The sequence below is a fragment of the Myodes glareolus genome, chromosome 21, assembly GCF_982192425.1.
Source record: "Myodes glareolus chromosome 21, mMyoGla1.1, whole genome shotgun sequence".
NCBI lineage: Eukaryota > Metazoa > Chordata > Mammalia > Rodentia > Cricetidae > Myodes > Myodes glareolus.
The window spans coordinates 51,684,654-51,704,776 of NC_142046.1; the positions used below are offsets into that span (position 1 = coordinate 51,684,654).

At 36.7% G+C, this 20,123-nt stretch overlaps 1 protein-coding gene across 2 annotated transcripts in view; it reads right to left on the reverse strand.

Moving 5' to 3' along the window:
- Window positions 1-20,123, reverse strand: part of Tlk1 (tousled like kinase 1) — a 103,580-nt gene that overhangs the window by 34,803 nt on the left and 48,654 nt on the right. For both annotated transcript variants that reach the window (XM_085680972.2, XM_048426250.3), the window contains 4 exons: window positions 9,964-10,039; window positions 6,159-6,205; window positions 3,020-3,115; window positions 958-1,047 (listed from right to left, as the gene is read on the reverse strand). In XM_085680972.2, the coding sequence (XP_085537098.1) occupies window positions 958-1,047; window positions 3,020-3,115; window positions 6,159-6,205; window positions 9,964-10,039 (309 nt within the window). The remainder of the gene's footprint in view (window positions 1-957; window positions 1,048-3,019; window positions 3,116-6,158; window positions 6,206-9,963; window positions 10,040-20,123) is intronic.

Sequence of the window (20,123 nt, forward strand, 5' to 3'; positions counted from 1 at the left end):
TCTTATACAAATGCTTTGCACTATACAAAGATCTAGAGAATCTTTTACTCTGCTAAATCAGTTTTTAGACTGTTTACAACAGATAAGCAAAAACTGCTCATATTTATAAGGTAGACATGTTTTGATCAGGCTGGCCTTGAACTCCTAGAGATCAGTATCCCTCTGCCTCGGGAGTGTTGGGATTAAAGGCCTGAAACACTACATCCAGTTCAAAGAACGTTTCAATATGTGCAAAACAATTTGTATATGGCCCGGGAAGTCTCATGGAAATACACTGCTGTGGAGCCAAGGTGCTCAACTGACAAACCCACTCTTCAATTCCAAGTCTGAAAATGTATTATCCAGAAACTGATACATGTTAAAAATAAATATATAAACAAATGAACAGAGAGACAGACAAGACAGTATAGGCGAGGCAGTCAGTTTAGTGGTAGAGCATCTGCTTTTCACTTGCACAGAACCCTAGCACCACAAAGCAAAGCAAAACAAAACACTACCCCTACAAAAAGTGTGATCTGTGTTCAAAATTAATGAAACTGAACATTAATAGTAGTAATAATAACATTAATATAATCCAAGTACTTTAATCTAAGTGATTCTTCTAAGTGGTATAATCATACAGACATTGAAATGAACTCTATCATTCACTTAGCATCACACGATAGCACCATGAAGATAACTTGGATATTAAGTTGAAAACCATTCAGTGAGCAAAGCTGACATGTGGTGACTGTTCTGGCTGTTTTATTGCCTGAGACATTTGCTTGAGTGTATAACAAAGGGTTCTAAGATGATACTTCAGTTCCTTCTGCCTTGACAACATTTGAGTTTAGTAAGTTATCTCTTATGCTTAATTTTACTTTACAATTATATTCAGAACAAACTATAAACATTTAAAAAAATAAATATGGCCAAAAGTCTCCTAAGTGACAGCAAAATTTTAAAGCTGTTACTTACCTGAGTGATCTTAAAGGATAACTGCTTTGGTTGTATAACAGGGTGGTCCCCAAAAGCTAATGCAGTAGGAGAAGGGCTATTAGGTCGAACCTAGAAAATACGGTTAAAATTTCTACCTTAGGTTAAAAAATAAAAAAAGTTTCTACTCAGCAATAACATTTCTGAAGAAGATTTTTATTTTGTAATACCTTTTAAAAACTTTTTATTATCATTTATTTAACCAGTGAGCATACTTGAGTTCCTCCTATATGAGGCCCAATGTGAAAAACCATACATTCCTTAACCAAAAGGGAGCTTACATTCAAGATCCATAAAACCTTAATGCTTTACAAAGTATAGCCAAATCATTCTGAGACAAAACTATTAAACAGATTGTCCTCACTAAAAGAGGAAATCGCTGAGCACAGTAGCTCCTATCTTTAATCCCAGTACTTGGGAGGCAAACGTAGGTAGTTCTCTGTGGGTCCCAGCTGAGATATGGCTACAGTGAGGTCCTGTCTTACACAAACAGAAAGGAAGGAAGGAAGGAGGGAAGGAGGGAGGAAGGGAGGGAGGGAGGGAGGGAGGGAGGGAGGGAGGGAGGGAGGGAGGGAAGGAAGGAAGGAAGGAAGGAAGGAAGGAAGGAAGGAAGGAAGGAAGGAAGGAAGGAAGGAAGAGAGGGAGCGAGAAAAGCAAGCAAGAGAGGGGGGGTGAAAAGAAAAGAAAGAAAGAAGAAATCAGGCATAAAAGGTCTGAACAGACTTCTTAGTATTAGAATAATAATGTATGGTCATAAGAACTCTGAAATCATATCTATTAATGAGTTTTACAGTTTATGTATTCATCAGTTTAAAACAGAAAGCAGTGGATGGCAACACTGTATCAACACTGTCTCAGCTTTCAAAGCTAAGTCCTCAGCCCCCCTTTGCAAATGGCAACATATGGATGCCAGTGAACAAAACGTGTGAGATACACTAAGTATGTCTGCAGACGGAGTAGAAGAGGATATAGAAAACAACAAAAGGGTGCTTTTTTGTCATTTTATTTGAGTAATAAATTCTACTTTTTATAATTTATGAATTTATAATTTTTCTTCAAAATACTGAAAGTCAACTTTATTTTTCTGGTTAAATAATCAACTTCCAAGTATATGAAAAATAAAATCTAAGATGCAAAACAATACACATAAAACTTCTGTCTTAAAATGTTAGAAACAAATTTTTAAAGTTACAAGCTAATTTTAATATCTTTCTCCTATGCTGAACAGAACAGACTTTTTCTTAAGAATTCCCCTAAATGAGTCATGACTGCTTTTATATTGAGAAATTTAATCAATAACAAAGTTAAAAATCAGAAATTAACAACTGAATACAGAGAGAGATGCTACAGCACTTACTTTAGCCCCCACAAGCTCTACAGAATTTTTTTCTTAACAGAATAAAGCTACTGGATACATTTAGTCAATTCAGGAAAGCTTCAGTCTAAGAAACTCATTTTTTAAAATCCCGAGACAGGGTTTCAAGTAGCCCACAACAGCCTCCAACTCCCTCTATAGCTGATGACACCTAGTTCTTGTTTTTTAAAATATAATTCGTTACTTATTTATTTTATGTGCATGGGTGTTTTGCCTGCATGTATGTCTGTACACAACATGAGTGTCTGGTACCTGTGGAGACCAGATTCCCTGGAACTAGAGTTATAAATGTTTATAAGCCATCATGTGAATGTTAGGAATCAAACCTGGGTCTTGTGGAATAACAACCAGAGTGCTCTTCACCACCTCTCCAGACCCATCTTAAACTCCTAATCCACCTCGCTTTCATCTCTTTAAGTGCGGGCATTACAGGCATGCAACACAATATCTGACCCCAAAAAAAAAAATCACTTTCAACAATAAAAGTTTCATAAGACTCAGACCACTAAAGATGATTCAACTCATGAACTGAAGTGATTTCTCTTTTAAAACACAAATATGACTATATAAAAGTTAACAACAAAAACAACACATTTTAAATTATTAACTATACATAACCTCTAAGACAAAGACAATGCATAGTAAAATCTTTGGCTAGTAAAAACTTACAGATGAGGAAGGAGTGGAATGTGAGTGCGAGTTCTGCGGAGAACGGATTGCAGGAGGGATGCCTCTTACCGGACTTGAGCCATTTCCACCCTGGTACTGAGAAAGAGAATTGGGAGAGTATAATTGCTATTTTAGACTTCTGAGGAATTAATTTATATATACCTTATTTTATTTGTGGTACAGGGGAGTGAATCCAGGGTCTTACACAGATGGTCTGCATCCCCAGACCTAACTATACTTTGCTTCAGATAAAATTAAAGTCATGTAAATGGGTCCAGAAATAGCAAGAGCAGGCCTAAGACTACATCATATAACAATGCCTACTATTTTATCTTCTGACTCTGACTTGTTATTGTGCTCCACTCAAAGACAAATCATCCCCAAAATGAACATATTTCTCTGTTTTTCCTCCAAAGCTTAGTAGTTTTCCTATAAATTTTTCTTTTAAAGAAAGCCAGTAAGTCTAGATCTAACCCCAAGAATTTAAAAAAATATTTTACACATGATTTTAGTGAACACAACCACCTTAGATCATTGTTCACAAGATATGTTAAGTGCTCCAAATATTCACTGCAGTACATAATATAATTGTAGAGAACAAGTCCTTTCCCTCTAACAACAACAAAATCTTCACAAATCCCTTTCTTTCTTATGGAGTTCACGCCTTTGTTGCACACAGAAGTCAACAATCTTCTCCACAGCACTTTCCTCCTAGTTCATGGCTCTGTACCAAGACCAGAAGCACATTTCACAGTGCTTGGTTCCTCTTAGTAGTTTATTGTCTACTTCATCTTTTATTCATACTGTTACTATTATCATTATTGTTATTACTATTATTATTATTATTATTTTGGTTTTTTGAGACAAGGTTTCTCTGTGCAATCTTGGCTTGTTCCGGACTGACTCTGTAGACCAGGCTGACCTTAAACTCACAGAGATCATCCTGCTTCTGCCTCCTGAGTGCTGGTATTAAAGGTGTGAACCACCACTGTCCAGCCATCTTTTATTTTTAACTTAAGTTTGATATGAATGGCAGAAATGGGAACTAGCTAGTGTGTTTACTAAACAACTTCCTACAACCCAAAAACTTCTCTTCACTCACTTCATCTAGTGCTTGGGTCCAGTCTCCAACAGAGTTCAGGTCCTTAGACAGGGAAGGGGTGTCGGCACAAGAAAAAATTCTGACTACCAAGTGGATTGTACTCAAATGGCCCAAATAGCTTGAGTCATCTTTATTTATATTTAAATAGAATTTTTCTCACCAGGGTTACATGAACAGCTTTACTATTGGCTATTTTTGACTTTTATACATCATAGTTTAAGAACTATATCATAATCATTATAAAAAAAAGTCCCATTGTTCCCCTTTATGGTTCCCCAAATACACTTTCCCATCTCCTGCATAACCTTATTCTAGACATAGAGCTCAGCATTTTTGCAGGCTTAACTAAATATCCAGCCAGACACATCCTGCTCTTGCAGCACTGATGTCAGCTGGCAGCTACTTGTGGTTACAAAGCTTACAAAAAAGAGAGAGAGAGAGAGAGAGAGAGAGAGAGAGAGAGAGAGAGAGAGAAGAAAGGGGGGGAGAGACAGGCACAATGCTTTAGGACAACAAAATTCAAACTCAATTATTTATGTTTGCAAGATATGCTTTTATACAATTCCCTTTCCTCCAGAGGGTCCCACATCTCAGTCTCTCTATAAAAGGCAGACTTTGATGAGATGTTCTTTTCCCATCCACTATTATCATACTTCTAACACTGTGAGCTCCTGTGCATGGTAAAGATGATCTTTTCATCCAATACTTTACATTGTATTTTTTCCCACTGGATCATACTAGATCGCATCACTGACTCTATACACTTGCTGTCCAGGGAACCTACTCTCAGCAGTTGGCACCAGGCACATTCCTGAGGCTTCTTCCCTATTCTGTGTCTGCATGCCCTACTCCCCCTTTCCAGAACGGTGAGACATGGTTAACGCTCCAAGTACTGTTTTCTCAAAATTGTCTCCACTGAGCCAGAAATGTTGCCAGGATTGTAAGTTGTAGTTAGAAATTCCAGATAAGAGATTTGAAAAGCATTAACCCCCTGCTGAAACTTTGGGGAAAAGATCTGAGAAAGAGCAGACCTTCCAGAGGAAATTCCAGCTATTGCATGTATGACTGACAAAGTAAAACTAAAAACCAAAGAATCACCAATAAAATGAGAGAAAAGAGTCTGCAAATTGCATGAGTTTTGCAAAGTCCTACGCTGTCCCATGGACTACTAGTCCTCGACAAGTTAGAGTCTGTTTCCCGCAGGCCAGGTGGCATGCTGGTCGAGACTAGGCTACACGGCTCCCCCGACAATCTAGTGCTTAGTTTATCATCCAGTACATAGTAGGCGTTCCAGAGACGATGATTATTTGATTATTTACCCCTACCCTCAAGCAAAAGTTCTTAATGATATTCACTGTGAGTGGCTCAAGTCAACTAAAGGGCAGTAGATAATTTCGGGTTAGAAACATTTACACTAGATTCTGTAACTCCCAAAAAACATCCTCTTCTCACCAAAGGGGGAAAAAAAATTGGGGGATTTTTTTATGCTGTCTGAACTTATCTGTTGTCCTGACCAGCCCATTCTGCTCTCACTCTCGAGTGAAGACTTCTTTTCTACTGAAGAAGTAACATTTGTTGTTTTAACAAGCAAATCAATCTTTTCAAATAGAAACTGGAAACCAAAAGTATGCAGAAGCAAGGAAATAGTCTAGATTAAGAAGGACTAAAAGTATAGCTGTCTTTTTCAGCGCCTCTTCAGAGCCACATCCCTACCAATTATTTAATCTCCATCCACAGAGCTCACTGTAGCCAAGAGAGGAGAAAGTCCATGCTGATAGAAGCAGTAAGACAGCGGGCCTACTCTGTTTACCCCAGTTCAGTCTGCAGGTCCCTTGTCTGCAAACAGAAAACTAGCAGCTACCTTTACCTACAAGTATGTGAAGAAGCACTCTGAAACTTTAATGATTCTAGGAAAGAAAAATTCTACAATGCCAACATTCTTCTCAAAAGTTGACTTTGTGCTTCAAAGAAATGATTTTCAGCTTGTAGAAGAACTATACTGAATTAGGAACCGGAAATAATTCTCAACAAACTTACTTCAAAATAGTCGCTAATCTTGTGGCCACGTCCCCCAATACTTTTTCCTAAAAACAAAACAAAAAGTATAGATTTAAAAGCCAGTCATGAATATCTTCCATCAAAGAGAGTAAAGTGACAAATTAAAACACACTTATTTAATTTTAAAGTATGTGGCATTTTAGTAAGGTAATGATAAGTAATAAAAACAATAATCTTTACAAATTTATACAATCTAATAAAATTACATTTTAAGATACATGCCAATTTATAAAAGTACCAATTACTGAAAGATAGATAAATAACATTAAGGGTTTCCTACTTCCTTCTCACCCAACCTCTCCTTCCCTTTCTCCTTTCCCTAGCTGGGCCCAGGGCTTCAGATATGTTAAGTATTTGCTACCACAGAGCCCCATGGCCACCTCCTCAACAAAGGGAACTTGGTATTTAAAACATTATTAATATTGCTTAGTATCTATTATTCTCAGAAAAGATAATCAATAAACTGAAAAGTGTAGTGGCAACTTTGTCTGACAAACTTAAACACTTTGATGATGATGATGATAAAAATAATAATTAAAAAAAAACTCAGCTTCAGTTGATACAAACTCAAATCTAATATTTTGGGCAAATAACAACATACTTATTGTCAATGTTATTTTGTAAAATGTTTTGATTTTTCTTTACTTCATTTTTTTCTATTTTGAGTTAGGGTCTCACTATGTTTTCCAAAATGTATTTGCTGCAGTTTAAGAGGATATATGTTTAAAAGTTTGTATTTAAATAACTGTTTTTATGACTATATTGATAAGTAGAGTCATCGCAGGTCATACTGTTCCTTACATGTTCCGACCTAAAATGCATTCTCCATTAGTTTTAAAAAAGTTATTATTAGGGGCTGGAGAGACGGCTCAGAGGTTAAGCGCATTGCCTGCTCTTCCAAAGGTCCTGAGTTCAATTCCCAGCAACCACATGGTGGCTCACAACCATCTGTAATGGGGTCTGGTGCCCTCTTCTGGCCTGCAGGCATATACACAGACAGAATATTGTATACAAAATTTAAAAAAAAAAAAGGTTACTATTAAGAAAGGTAGTATTTTCTTTTGTTTTAGGAAGGAGCGGTTCATTCTTGAATTTTAATTGTGGAGAATACATGACTTCTTCAAGTAGTAAGCAGAAATCTAATAACATCAGTCAAAGCTTTGCATTATATAAACAGACATCAGTTGAATTCTGACTCATTATTATGTGCTCATTTAGTTTCCTTAACTCTTGGCTTTATACTATTTATTTAATCTGTGTTTGTGCACAGTATGTGTGCACACCTGCACGGCTGCCACTTGATAGCTAGAGGACAACTGTGGGAATAGGTTCTCTCCTACCATGTGAGTGCTAGAAATAAAACTCAGACATGTTTGGAGGCAAATGCCACAACACACTGAGATGTCTTAACATTAGTGTAACAAAAGATTAGTGTAACAAATACATCTTAGCTGCCAGGCACTGTGAACAAACTCTGTACTTAAGGCCCAACAGTCTTAAACAAAATTGAGGTGTTTTTTTTTTTTTAAATTAAATAAGGGCTTGGGAAAACAGTTGCTATCCAGAAATTTTTTTTAAAGATTAATTTATTTATTATGTATATAGTGTTCTGCCTGAGTGTATGTCTGCAGGCCAGAAGAGGGCACCATATCTCACTACTCATGGTTGTGAGCCATCATGTGGTTGCTGGGAATTGAACTCAGGACATCTGGAAGAGCATCTAGTGTTCTTCACTGCCGAGCCATTTCTCTAGTCTGCTCTCCAGAAATTTTGACAAAAGTTTCATACAATTTTTTTTTCAGTCAGCTGGATTGCAGTGACTTCATCCTATGGAATGTTCTTTCTGTCCCTGGTAACATCCCTGAAGACTCTGAGTCTTAATGAAGAAGAGATGTTTTGGGTTGCCTACCTAAAAGCTATTTCCCTAATTCTTTTCCACTAAATGAACCCAAATTTTTATGTTATACCCTTTCCCATATATATGATATTGCATTTTCAGAGGACCCTGCTCCTATATAGACCCCCTCCCATGTTTTCTTTCCCTCGTTTAAGTCTAATTTTAATCAGGAACCATTCCTCTAAAGTAAATTATGATTAAGGAGAAAAGTTACCCCCACTACCAGTTTCAAGAGACAGGTCTGATTTCTTAAAAGAACTAAGTATTTCTACTAAATAGTACTGGCTGTGGAATGAAAACATGACTTAACATAGTCAAGAGGTGACAAAGAAGGTTTACTTCTGGGCTTGAAGATCACTTTAGGAGAGTTGGGAAGGAAACACAATAAGCCAGTCATTCTAAAACAAACGTTCAAGAGGAAAAGATGCTGAGATCTAATTAGGCAACGACCTTCACCCAGAAGACCAGGCATTTCTGTGGACTGCAGACCAGACAGATAAAAGGCCTGGATTCTTTTTTATTAAATGTATTTAGTGTTTGGGAGTGCATGGAGTGGGAGGTGGTGATTAAAGGTCAGCTTGCAAGAGTTGTTTATCTTGTTCCACCATGGAAGTCCCAAGGATTTTGAACTCGAGCTGTCAGGCTTGGTGGAGGGCGCCTTTAACCAATGGCCCCTAAAACACAAACCATTAAAAAGTTAACTAAACCAGTTTGGAAGCTTCATCCTATTTAGGTGTTTACTTTTAAGATCTTGTCAGTCTATTGCTAAAATAAGTTAATGTACCTTTAAAATGAAGTTCCATGCCCACTAACCACAGGTTGGATGGCCTACTACAAGAAAAAAGGGAGCAACTGCAAAGTGAGACTGAACACACTTTACACCTTAAAAAGGCCGTAGATGAAGCCCTTCCATTTCCCAGACAACTGTTGCAGTACACCCTTTGATTTCAGTGCTACATGTATGTGGTAAAGCAGCTCATAAGTCTAGATCTTATGGCTAAGAACTAGCTCCAAAATATGTAACTCTATGTATAAAGTCATCATTATACATTATACTGTACATCTTTTCAGGGCCCAAAATAAATAGAGCACCCATGTAAGAAGGCAGGCACCTTACATACACCTGTAACCTCACTCCAAGCCGGGGGGGTGGGGGGTGGGGGGGACACGACACGACGGACATGAGGATTACTGGGGCTTGCTGGCTTCCAGCCCAAGCAAGAAAAATGAGCCCTAGGTTCAAGGAAGAGACCCTACCTCAAAGAACCCTGGCACTCAACACTCTCTTGTACATGTGCACAAGCACACTCACTTGCAAACACCAAAGCACATGCACTATGCTCACAGAGAAAATTTTTAGAAGGGATCATGTTTAGCCTAATAAAAATAACTTTGTTTATATCACAAAAAGCAGATAAAAGGATGAAATGGGCATAACAAAAAACAGGTACTGTGTAATTATTCTTGTAATTATTTTCTTAATAAAGAAGAGAATAGGTTGCTTGTTTTAAAGTGAGATATAAAACTTGTACTTAAAAACAAGAAGCTATTTTAATATTGTAATTCATAGGAAAAAGGAAAAGAAAAGAAGATAAAGAAATGCTTACCAGATTCTAGGCCCAAATGAACAACACAAGGAACTGTCAAAGTCCCTACACAGGAACCATGAGCTAACTACCTACAGTACAAAGGCCTGCAGGTTCATGCTTTTATTATTTCTATGTGAAGTACAGTCCTTAGCTATTATAAATGCAGAGAATATACAGTAGATATAAAATTTGCAAACCACAAAGCACTTATTCAACAGTTACAGTCCTGATTAGTTAAAAATTAGAGTAATGCATTATAAATGTGCACGGTCTCTGAAAGAAGATGGCGTCTGCTTACCCTGACTACTTTCATTCTGACTTTCTGCTTTTCTCTTTCTTCCCCTGGATGACTCAGATTGTTTCTTCTCTGGTGTCTAAGGAAAATAAGTTAACAAAATTTTAAATTATGGTCTTAATATGCAAAATTATTACTGTCAATGTAAAAATCATCTTTACTTTTGAGGCCAAATAAAGCATTCAACAGTGCTCACAGGATGCAAATGCAGTCACTGGCATGCAATCTAGTTAGAAGTTATAACTAAAGTTCACATTTACAGAATTTGGCTTAAGGGAAAATGAGAAATCTGAGAATTAGCCCTTAATATTCTTAAGTGAAGAAAAGAGGAAAATTAACTATTTTCTGTTTTTAACTACTAATAAATATTTTGTCTATAAAAAGTACATTTCAATGAGGAAATAGGGACAGAACACAAACGGACATACTCAACCCAATCTAAGAGACCATTTACTTGAATGCCTGGCAATTATTATTCAATAACAATTATAGTAAACACATAAATTATGCTCTAAACCAATGGTGAGCAAAGAATGGCCAATAAACCAACTCTGATCGCATGTTTTTGTATAATCCATAATCTGAGTATGGTTTATACTATTTTTTTGAGACAGATATCCACCTGCCTCTATCTCTTCAGTGCTGAGAGTAAAGACTTGAACCACCACTCCTAGCTGCCACTTTGATTTCTTTACAGATAAACATTCTATCTTCTCCCCATCTCTCCCTCTCCCCTCAGGGTCCAGCATGCAGTTATTACTAGAGAAATATATGAATGTCTACTTAACAGCTTACTCAAGGTTTGCACTACTAGTGCTGGATATCAGGAATTCAAACCACACTTAGTTCTGTGCAATCCTAAAGTCCAAATGCTCTTTAAATTTTCTCTACTTGACATGCTACATGCCCCGAATCAAAAACTAAATGATTAATGGCAAGGTAATTCAAAACATAACTACACACCTACCCATCACACATTATTTCTTAAGTTTTTCACTTTACAATCCATAGATTTTTTTTTTTAAGGAAACCCTATAAATCTACTTTTAGGGTACTACAAACAAAAATTTGTTAACATCTTTATGAAGAATCCTAACCCTGTATTAAAATAAAAGCAAGTATTCCAGTAATAATTTATTAATATGTCTTCCAAAAATCTATGCCAACAAATATATATATGCGGGGGGGGGGGGGTCCACTATGTAACTTTGGGTGGTCTGGAACTTGCTATGTAGACCAGACTGGCCTTGAACTTACAGCGATTCTCCTGCCTTTGCCTCTTGAGTGCTGAGATTAAAGGTGTGGATCACCTCACCCAGCCTATAACAAATGTATCTAACACCTAAGAAAATAAGATTTTTCAGAGTAAGTTAACGTCACACTGAATGTAAAGCACACCAAGATTCTACTGAATTCTATCTTTAGATTTTGACTAAACAAACAAAAAAATCATAAAACTTAATTCTGAAAGTAATACTAGAATCAGTATTTTTTGGTTTACCCCAAGGAACACTGGTTTACACAGGCTAAGACCGCTACATTTCTGAAGAGAAAGGGTAATGTATTCACAAGAGGCAAACAGATTTGTTTAGTTGCAAACCATTAAAATGCTACACTTCAGCTATCACAAGATGACTGGGATGAGATGGTAGTATATTATATACAAATTCTCAAACATATTTGGGAAAAAATCCATTACACAGTACACTCAATATTCAAGGTAATTTTTGAAAGGTATATAAAGTAGTACTTATAAAGGCTTTTCCCCTCTGAATGCAATTTCTCAGTAGGAGGAAATGAAATATACCTTTGAGGAAATGGTAACTTCACTTAAAGGAGGCAGAATTAAAAGAGGTCATAATTACAGTAAAGAAGAAAAGCCACGAGGTTCATCTCAAATGAAATGGGAGTTTGAGGAACGAGAAGGGAAGAAAAAAAGACAAGTCTAAAATCTTTAAACTATAATGTCCAAAGGAGTGGAAACAAGCGGTAAAATTCAGGACTGTATAAAGTGAGTGAGAGACAAAAGACTGTGAGGTCACGGCACACTGAGCTTAGATTGTAAAGAGAATATCGCTACTGAATTCAGACCTCTGTCCTTCTGGGATCCCCTAACGTTTCTCCTGTGTGCAAATCTTTCACTTTGTGGATATACGTGGAGTTGTACAGAATATAACATGTTAATAGTCCAGGTACCATAAGTTCATCCATTACGTACTATTATCACTGTTGTGCTGCATCAGAAATCAATTTCTTATCAATCTAAAATACAATGCCATCAGCATCACAGGAATGTGGGGACTGGTTAAGAAATACACTTAGAACCCAGCACCTGCTGTATAACTTAGCACACAATGATTTTTTTTATGTCAACGACATAATGAACCATCCTATATGTCCATGCATTTTGTTTCAAGACTTTAATTATGTGTAATAATATAAAAGGATTAGCAGCTTATGCCCTAGTAAGCTTGCAAGTAATTTGTAGAGTATGCAAAACATTTTCTATTTATGAACACACACATGTGTGTGTATGCATGTGTGCGTCACAGAACATAGTTTAGGCCCCCAGCAGTCCTAACACAAATGTGTGTGGAATAGTTTGTTGGGTTTACATCTAAATAATGTAAACAATACTGATATTAAACAAAACAAAAACACACAATGAAGTCTACCACTATCAATTCTCTAAGTAATTCATTCATACACAGGCCTGTTTGAGGACTTACAATTAGTGAGGAAAATGTGCAGAAACTCTGCAAGTATCTAATCACTACAGAGGCACATCACTGACAAAGTTTAGAGACTAACTGCAGTTTTCAAAATGTTAAACTTATGCCTGCAGAGAGAATAGGTTGTAGTCCAGAAATGACTAAAGGAGACATAGAAAGCTGAGCTAAGGCATTAACCTACAGAGACAACCTATGCTGCTGCTACCCACAACTGCAGACGCAGCACCTTTTTTAATAAGATTCTCCTGTGAAGAAGCAAATTGTGACTTTAAAAACTACTCATCACACCCAATGGTTCCCTTAAAGCAATCTAAAGCCATCAGTGGCATTACCTGTGTATTTACATGAGGTGTAAAATTGTATACATCAAATACTTCCTATAGAACTTTTCAAATTATTTTTATTGTTCTTGCTTAATACACTATCATTTTTCTTTCCTTTTCTACCTTTTCCAACTTACTAGCTGACCTCAGTAAGGATGAACAGAGAAGGCAAAGTTGGATTTGTTTTAGAGTGAGGAGAAAATAATGCATGATCATAAAAGGCCCAAGAATTCCCACACACAGGAGAAGAGTGAAGGAAAGGCTAGCACTCGTAAAACAGTTTGGCTTTACGAACACCAGGTTTGAAACACACTACTCTGGCATTTCATGTTCCAAGACATTTGAACTCATACGGCAGAAATTTACAGAGTGTTTCCTAGCAGTTGAAAATTTGCTCAAAAAACAAAGGCAAATTTTAAAGTAATCTAGAGGTGATACAATTAAAGTTATACTTTCATTTAAAACCTAGGTGTTTATTTAAATAAAACTTTTATAGTTAATCATGTGGTTTCTTGGTTTATGCTAAAATCCGAAACTGTCTTTCTTTAATGCAAATAAAGTTGAGACAAGAACACAGAATCCTAGTGCTGTGGCAGATGAGGGACGTAAATCATTATGGATTTTCTCTACAAGTCACAGGTGGGATCATTAAAGTCTTCCCCATAAATGCATCCCACAAAGGGTTACAGCACATCAGCGGGAAGGGGGTAGGAACTGCCCTTTGCTCTCTTTCTATTTAGTTAGAGTTCACAAAGCCTAACAAAACATGCAACACACATCAGATAATATATTAACAAAATTACTAATAGCTAACAGGACTATATTTAATTTCTTTTCAACTAAACCTTTAAGAAATTAGAAACACTTTAAACACAAAGAAAAGTTATATTAAGTATCGTTAGTGAAATATTTATCAAGCCAATGACTGATTTCAAAAGTACAATTCATTGTCTGTCTGAATGATTTATATCCACACCCCAAATTCAAGGATGGTCACTGTAACCCAACTTTTACCTACAGTTGCTAAGAATTGTGTTCGATCTTTATTTTTTGAATTTTAGTTTATGTGTATGGGTGTTCTACCTGTATGCATGTATGTGCACCGTGTACATGCCTGGTGCCTGAGGAGGTCACAAGATTGAAACAGACTCCTTGGAACTGGAATAAAAGATCATTGTAAATCACCATACAGAGACTGGAAACGGAACTTAGGTCCGCCACGAGAGCAACATGGGCTCTTAACTACTAAGCCATCCTGCACCCAGTGCTCAATTGTTAACCACATTTTTTGGCAGAATTTGTTGAACTAGAATGAGAAATGATAATAATGGAGAAATCTTTGTTACTTAACAGTACATATCAAAACCTCAATCCTTACAAAAACAGTCAATGCAAATTAATACCCTCTCCCCAAGAATGTGAAATGTGTAAAACATTCTGTTTTCAGGGCTGGAAAAATTTGCTCAGTTGTTAAGAGCACTGACTGCTCTTTCAGAGGACCAGGACTTGACTCCCAGCACCCACATGATGGCTCACAGCTGTCTGTAACTCCAGTTCTAGGGGACCTCACATCCTCTACCTTTGCAAGCACAAGTTTGAATGTGGTGTTCAGGCATACGTGCACACAAAATACCCATACAAGTTAAATAATAATTTAAAAGAAATTCTCTAAACTATATTTCAGAATATAGCAAATTCTGCTGTGAAATTGTTTTTGCTTCCTTGATGTTTTATTTAGATTATGTAAAATCTATTATGAAATATGGACATTCTAATTCAAGGATATTTTCAACTATAATGACCTGGAATTTGAGTAGTCTATCTCTGAAAAAGAAAGAAAACTTAATAATAAACTATTATCTGGAAATCTTTGCAAGAAACATTGATTCCTCAGAGGAAATCTGTTATCCTGCTAACTCTAAAACCTACCATAAAAGTTTATATATTCAATGCTTTGGAAACATCATCAAATAAAAGTTTTTCCATGTTACTCTAAGTAAATAAAAACATTAGCTACTTCGAGTGTACTCTACTCTATGACATATTGTCCTATTACATGACAGTACCATAAGATTAAAGTGTGAGAGCACCAGCAAGAAGGACGTGGGTAACCACGCTCCAATATGAACAGTTACACTTTTTCAAGTCTGTATATTTCACTGTCTTTTACATGACATGTCCAGCATATACGACCTGAGTTCTAACAACCATGTTACTTACTATCCTACCATTTTAACCTAAGCTTTCACTTGGGTCATTTAAAACAGAATTCCTGTATGTTAAGAAGAACATACTGTGTCTTCAATATTAGTGGATAGTAATTTGGTGATTTAGACTGCCATCTTCTCATTATGTAGCATAACTGTTTACTGACATTTTCTTTTCTCTGGCTTTCCCTTTAAGACTTTGCTAAGTAGAATAAAATAGAATGAAGCTGAACTTTCTCCCTTATCCAAATTATCTTGTCAGCAGCTTTCAAGCCACAAAAGCAGAATCAAACAGCCATAGAGAACACTTGTTAGGATGAAATCAGTGGGTTTGGGAAGCAATAACTTGAGATAATTCACCGTGCAGTCTTAGCATTATCAGAGTAATTACAATATGCAAAATTTAGAACAGTGGTTTCAATTTCTATTTCCATTGTAACAGACAAGAAGTGGTAACTGTCTTTCATACACTTATTACAGTCAATCTCTTAAACACAAGTTTCTAGTTCTACACATACACATACACCTCTGTGCTGTGTTATTTCTTTAAAAAGATTAATTTCTTTTAAAACTTTATTTACTTTTTGGCTGCTTTCCTGCACTTATCATGTGTGTGCTATGCACAGAGGCCAGAAGAGGGCACTGGATCCCCAGGAACTGGACGAACTGATGGCTGTGAGCTATAATATGGATGCTGGGAACTGAACCTGGGTCCTTTGGAAAAGTATCAAGTGCTCTTAACCAGTGAGTCACTTCTCCAGACCTGCTGTGATATTTTTAAGTGTAAATGCTATGTCTGAGGATATGGACTGCTGGGCTAGAGAAATGGCTCAGAAGTTAAGAGCACTGGCTGCTCTTCCCCAAGGTCCTGAGTTCAATTCCCAGCAACCACATGGTGGCTCACAACCATCTGTAATGGGGTCTGGTGCCCTCTTCTGGCCTGCAGGCATACATACAGACAGAATGTTGTATACATAATAATAAAATAAATAAATATTAAAAAAAAACAAAATTCAATCTCAATGGCAATACCAATCTATATTCAACAGTATTAATATGAGGATACCTACTAATACTTCAAGAGCTATACACAAGGAATAGGAAGGATAATATAGTGTACTGCTCAGTAGGCAGACCATCTGCCTGGGACAAGACGCTCTAAATTCAGTTCCCATTGACACAGACACAAACATACACTATTATTTTCCCAACAACAATTTTCTCGGGGGCTTGTGATTAGTCTTAATTTTAACTGTTCTGCCATATATCTACTGGCAATGATTTTCAATTTACAAAGCCTTTATTTCTAAACAGAGTCTCCATTTCAAATTCAAATATTTCAAAAGACACCTTAAAAGATCTAGAAGTGATTTTGATGTATCACTGGGACAAAGACAAAGCTATCTAAAGTAGCAAATTATGAATTTCCTGTGTAATAATCTCTAAAATAAAAGAATACCACTCTAGCCGGGCAATGGTGGCTCATGACATTATTCCCAGCACTAGGGAGGCAGAAGCAGGAAGATCTCAGTGAGTTCAAGGCCAGCCTGGTATACAAAGTGAGTTCCAGGACAGCCAGGCCTATTGCACAAAGAAATCCTGTTCTGAAAAAAAGTCAAAAAAAAAATAAAAATAAAAAATAAAAAAATACGACTACTTTTAGGTTAAAGAGAATGGTTCAACAACTAGAAGTGCTGGCTGCTCTTTGAATTAGAGGATCCAGGATCATTTCCCAGAACTCCAATTTCAGAGTATCCAAAGCCCTCTTCTGACCTCCCGTTACCAGGCATGCCCGTGTTACAGACATACAAACAGGCAAAGCACCCACACACAAAAAATAATAGTACTACTCCTTATAATTTCCTAGTGCAATTAAAGGCCAAAATTGTGCCATTATAGTAGAAAAGTAATTAGACCATAGCAAGTTCACAGGGCAGAAAGATGTCATGGTTACTCAATTATTTCAGAAAGTGAGAAATAAAGAACATTAGTAAAATATTCACTGTATTTTTGTCATAAAAATGTATTTTCTAGTATTTTGTAAACTCTACTAAAGAATAAAATACTGAAAACAAAATTCTCAGCAATGTCAGTTTGAGCTCAAAGCTCCACTCTAAGAGTCACGTGCCGTGTGTGAAATGAACACTTGTGATGTGCCCTTATTCCAGACGCTAATTGGACTGGCATATTTGACAACTGCTCCAAATGATCTTGAACCTAAAGATTCTGTACTCTAAAAGATCTTTTTTTTTTCCCCCAGAAGAGTAATTAGGGTTGATTATTTGTAAGGCAGGCTCTTGAATTAGAATTTCTGCCATTAACTTGCAATGCATGTAACTATGGGCAAGTGACACTTCGAGCTTGTTTGCATGTCTGGTGATTTAAATTTTAGATAGTTCTACTCACCTCCATGGTTAACATACTTTACTTCCTCCCCTTTGTTAAAAGTAATCTTTTATCAAAAGAAATTTCTCCTCCCACTATTAGACACCTAGCAATACCTGAAGGCATTTCTGGCTACCAAAATGCATAAGGGCTACAGAGATTCTGCTCAACATCCTCACCAATTATATAGGACAGTATCCTTTGCTTCCCCGTAAATATTTGGAGTAAAATTCAAAGCCTCACAAATCCTGCTCTGATAAGTGTGTAAGAATCATTTGTAGCTAACATAATGAAATTTAACAGGGAACATTTCAGAGACTGTGAAAACACAGGATATTTTTACTAAGGATTTATGGATAGTGTACTTACATATCTTGGCCATATAAAAAAAATTTATTCCTAAAATGGTAAACACTCAGAGTTGTAAACTACATTTAAGAAGTTTTTTTTTTTTTTTTGGAGGGGAGGGCTTGAAAAGATGGCTCAGCAGTTAAGAACACTGACTGTTCTTCCAGAGGACCTGGGTTCAATTCCCAGCACTCACATGGCAGCTCACAACTGTCTGTAATTCCAAGATCTGACACCCTCACACAGACATAAATGCAGGTAAAACACCAATGCACATAAACAAAATAAAAAAATAAATTTAAAAAAAGGTCTTTGGGATTCTCAATAACATGGAGGACTATAGACTTCAATCTTGATACCTAAAAGTCTGAAAACTGCATTTTTAGATGAACTTACTTACACAGTATTATCATCTTAAATGCCAGGTAATGTGAGCACCTTAGGGTGGCGTGGATGGGCCGACAGAGGAGGATGAAGACCTTTTTTTTTTTTTAAAGGAGGACGGTTAACAGTGATGTTAACTTACTCTTTTAAGAAATATCTACTGATCATCTACTAGAATATATCAAGCACTATACGAGACTGAACTTAGAAGAGTCCCACTTAAATTAAAACAATCTTTTCTCTTCCAGTTTCCAGTAAGTTTTATATTTAAAAAGCTTGCAAGTTTTTCTGCTTGAGAAACCAACCTTATTAAACACATTTTCATAAAGGGTAATATTTAACAATGTTTTGTTTGCTTGCTAAATAAATGCCTAGAAACTATCATTTCAAAGTTTTTAGAGTGTGAAGAAATAAGCATTACCTAAAAAGAGTATATCAACATTTCCAAGTGAGTAAACTGGGTACTGAAACTGGGTTGGGGGGAGGGATACCATCTCAGGAGACTGATGGATATGCCCTTCCTATTTTATGGAAATGAGTTTTGATATCCACAGCCCCATATTTGACTTTTCCTTCATTCTCTCTCCTCTTTTAGGAAATTAATCATGTATATATTTGGGCAACACAGAAACTAGCAACACCTCTCCCTCCCTCTGAATTTTATATCAAATATAGATCCTTATTAAGAATGTACCCTTTATTGCATGGTGCTATGAAACACCTCCCCCCCCCCACCTCTCAGTTTTCCAATATAGGTTTTTCTGTGTAGCTCTGGCTCTCCTGGAACTCACTCTGTAGGCCAGGCTGGCCTAGAGCTCAGAGGTTCGCCTGCCTCTGTCTCCCATGTGCTGAGATACTTTGGTTCTTTTTAATAAAAGTTACAAAAAAAAAAAAAAGTCCAGGTATTTTGCAAGAATGTTTAAGGCCAATAATTCATTTTGACTGTGGTCTGAATAAGAAGGTGATATGTACTGATCACTCTCACAAAACACTTCTCTTGCATAGTGTTCACCTCTGACCACAGTCACTGTACACATGCTCACTGTACGCAGTGAAGTTGCTTCGCTTTATGTCTTAGAACAACTGTCATGATAAGAGTTCAGGTTTTTGGAAGGAAGCAAAATTAGGAACTACTACTAGCAAAAGGATAAAAACAGAAGAAGCCATCAAGAATAGCACAGCATATCTGACTCTAACACTTCAGAAGACAATGGAGGCTACAGGGTACAAAGAGCATCTCTGAAAACTGCTGAGGGCATGAAGCTACATGTGTCCATTTTAAACTGAGCACATTTATTATTTACTCTTTAAAATATCTATGTTTATTTGTTTCAGTTTTTCAAAGCCCAAGTATCTCTGTGTAGTCCTGGCCTGGCGCTCACTCTGTAGGCCAGGCTGGGATTAAAGATGTGTGTTGTCACCATTGCCCACACACATTAAAGTGAGCATATTTAAATCAAAGCAAAAGCAATGGATATGGGGAAATGGGAATAAAAATAAAAAAATTTCCAACTTATTTATAATGAAAGTCATTTTTAGGCTTCTTTTTCTACTGAGTATTCAGACTAGGGCATTAAAGAAAAGGTGAATAGCAAGAGAGAAGCTATCTGTGTCTGTTGGCAGAGAGAGGAGGAAAAGAGCCCAGAGTGTGTACTAAACAAAGTAAAACTAAGGAATGCTCCAGGTGCAACAAGCACCTCAGCTCCTGTGTCCCTTTAGCTTAATATTCGTAATGCTAAATAACACAGCCCTCTTAAACTACAGGACCAGTTGAAGACCAATGA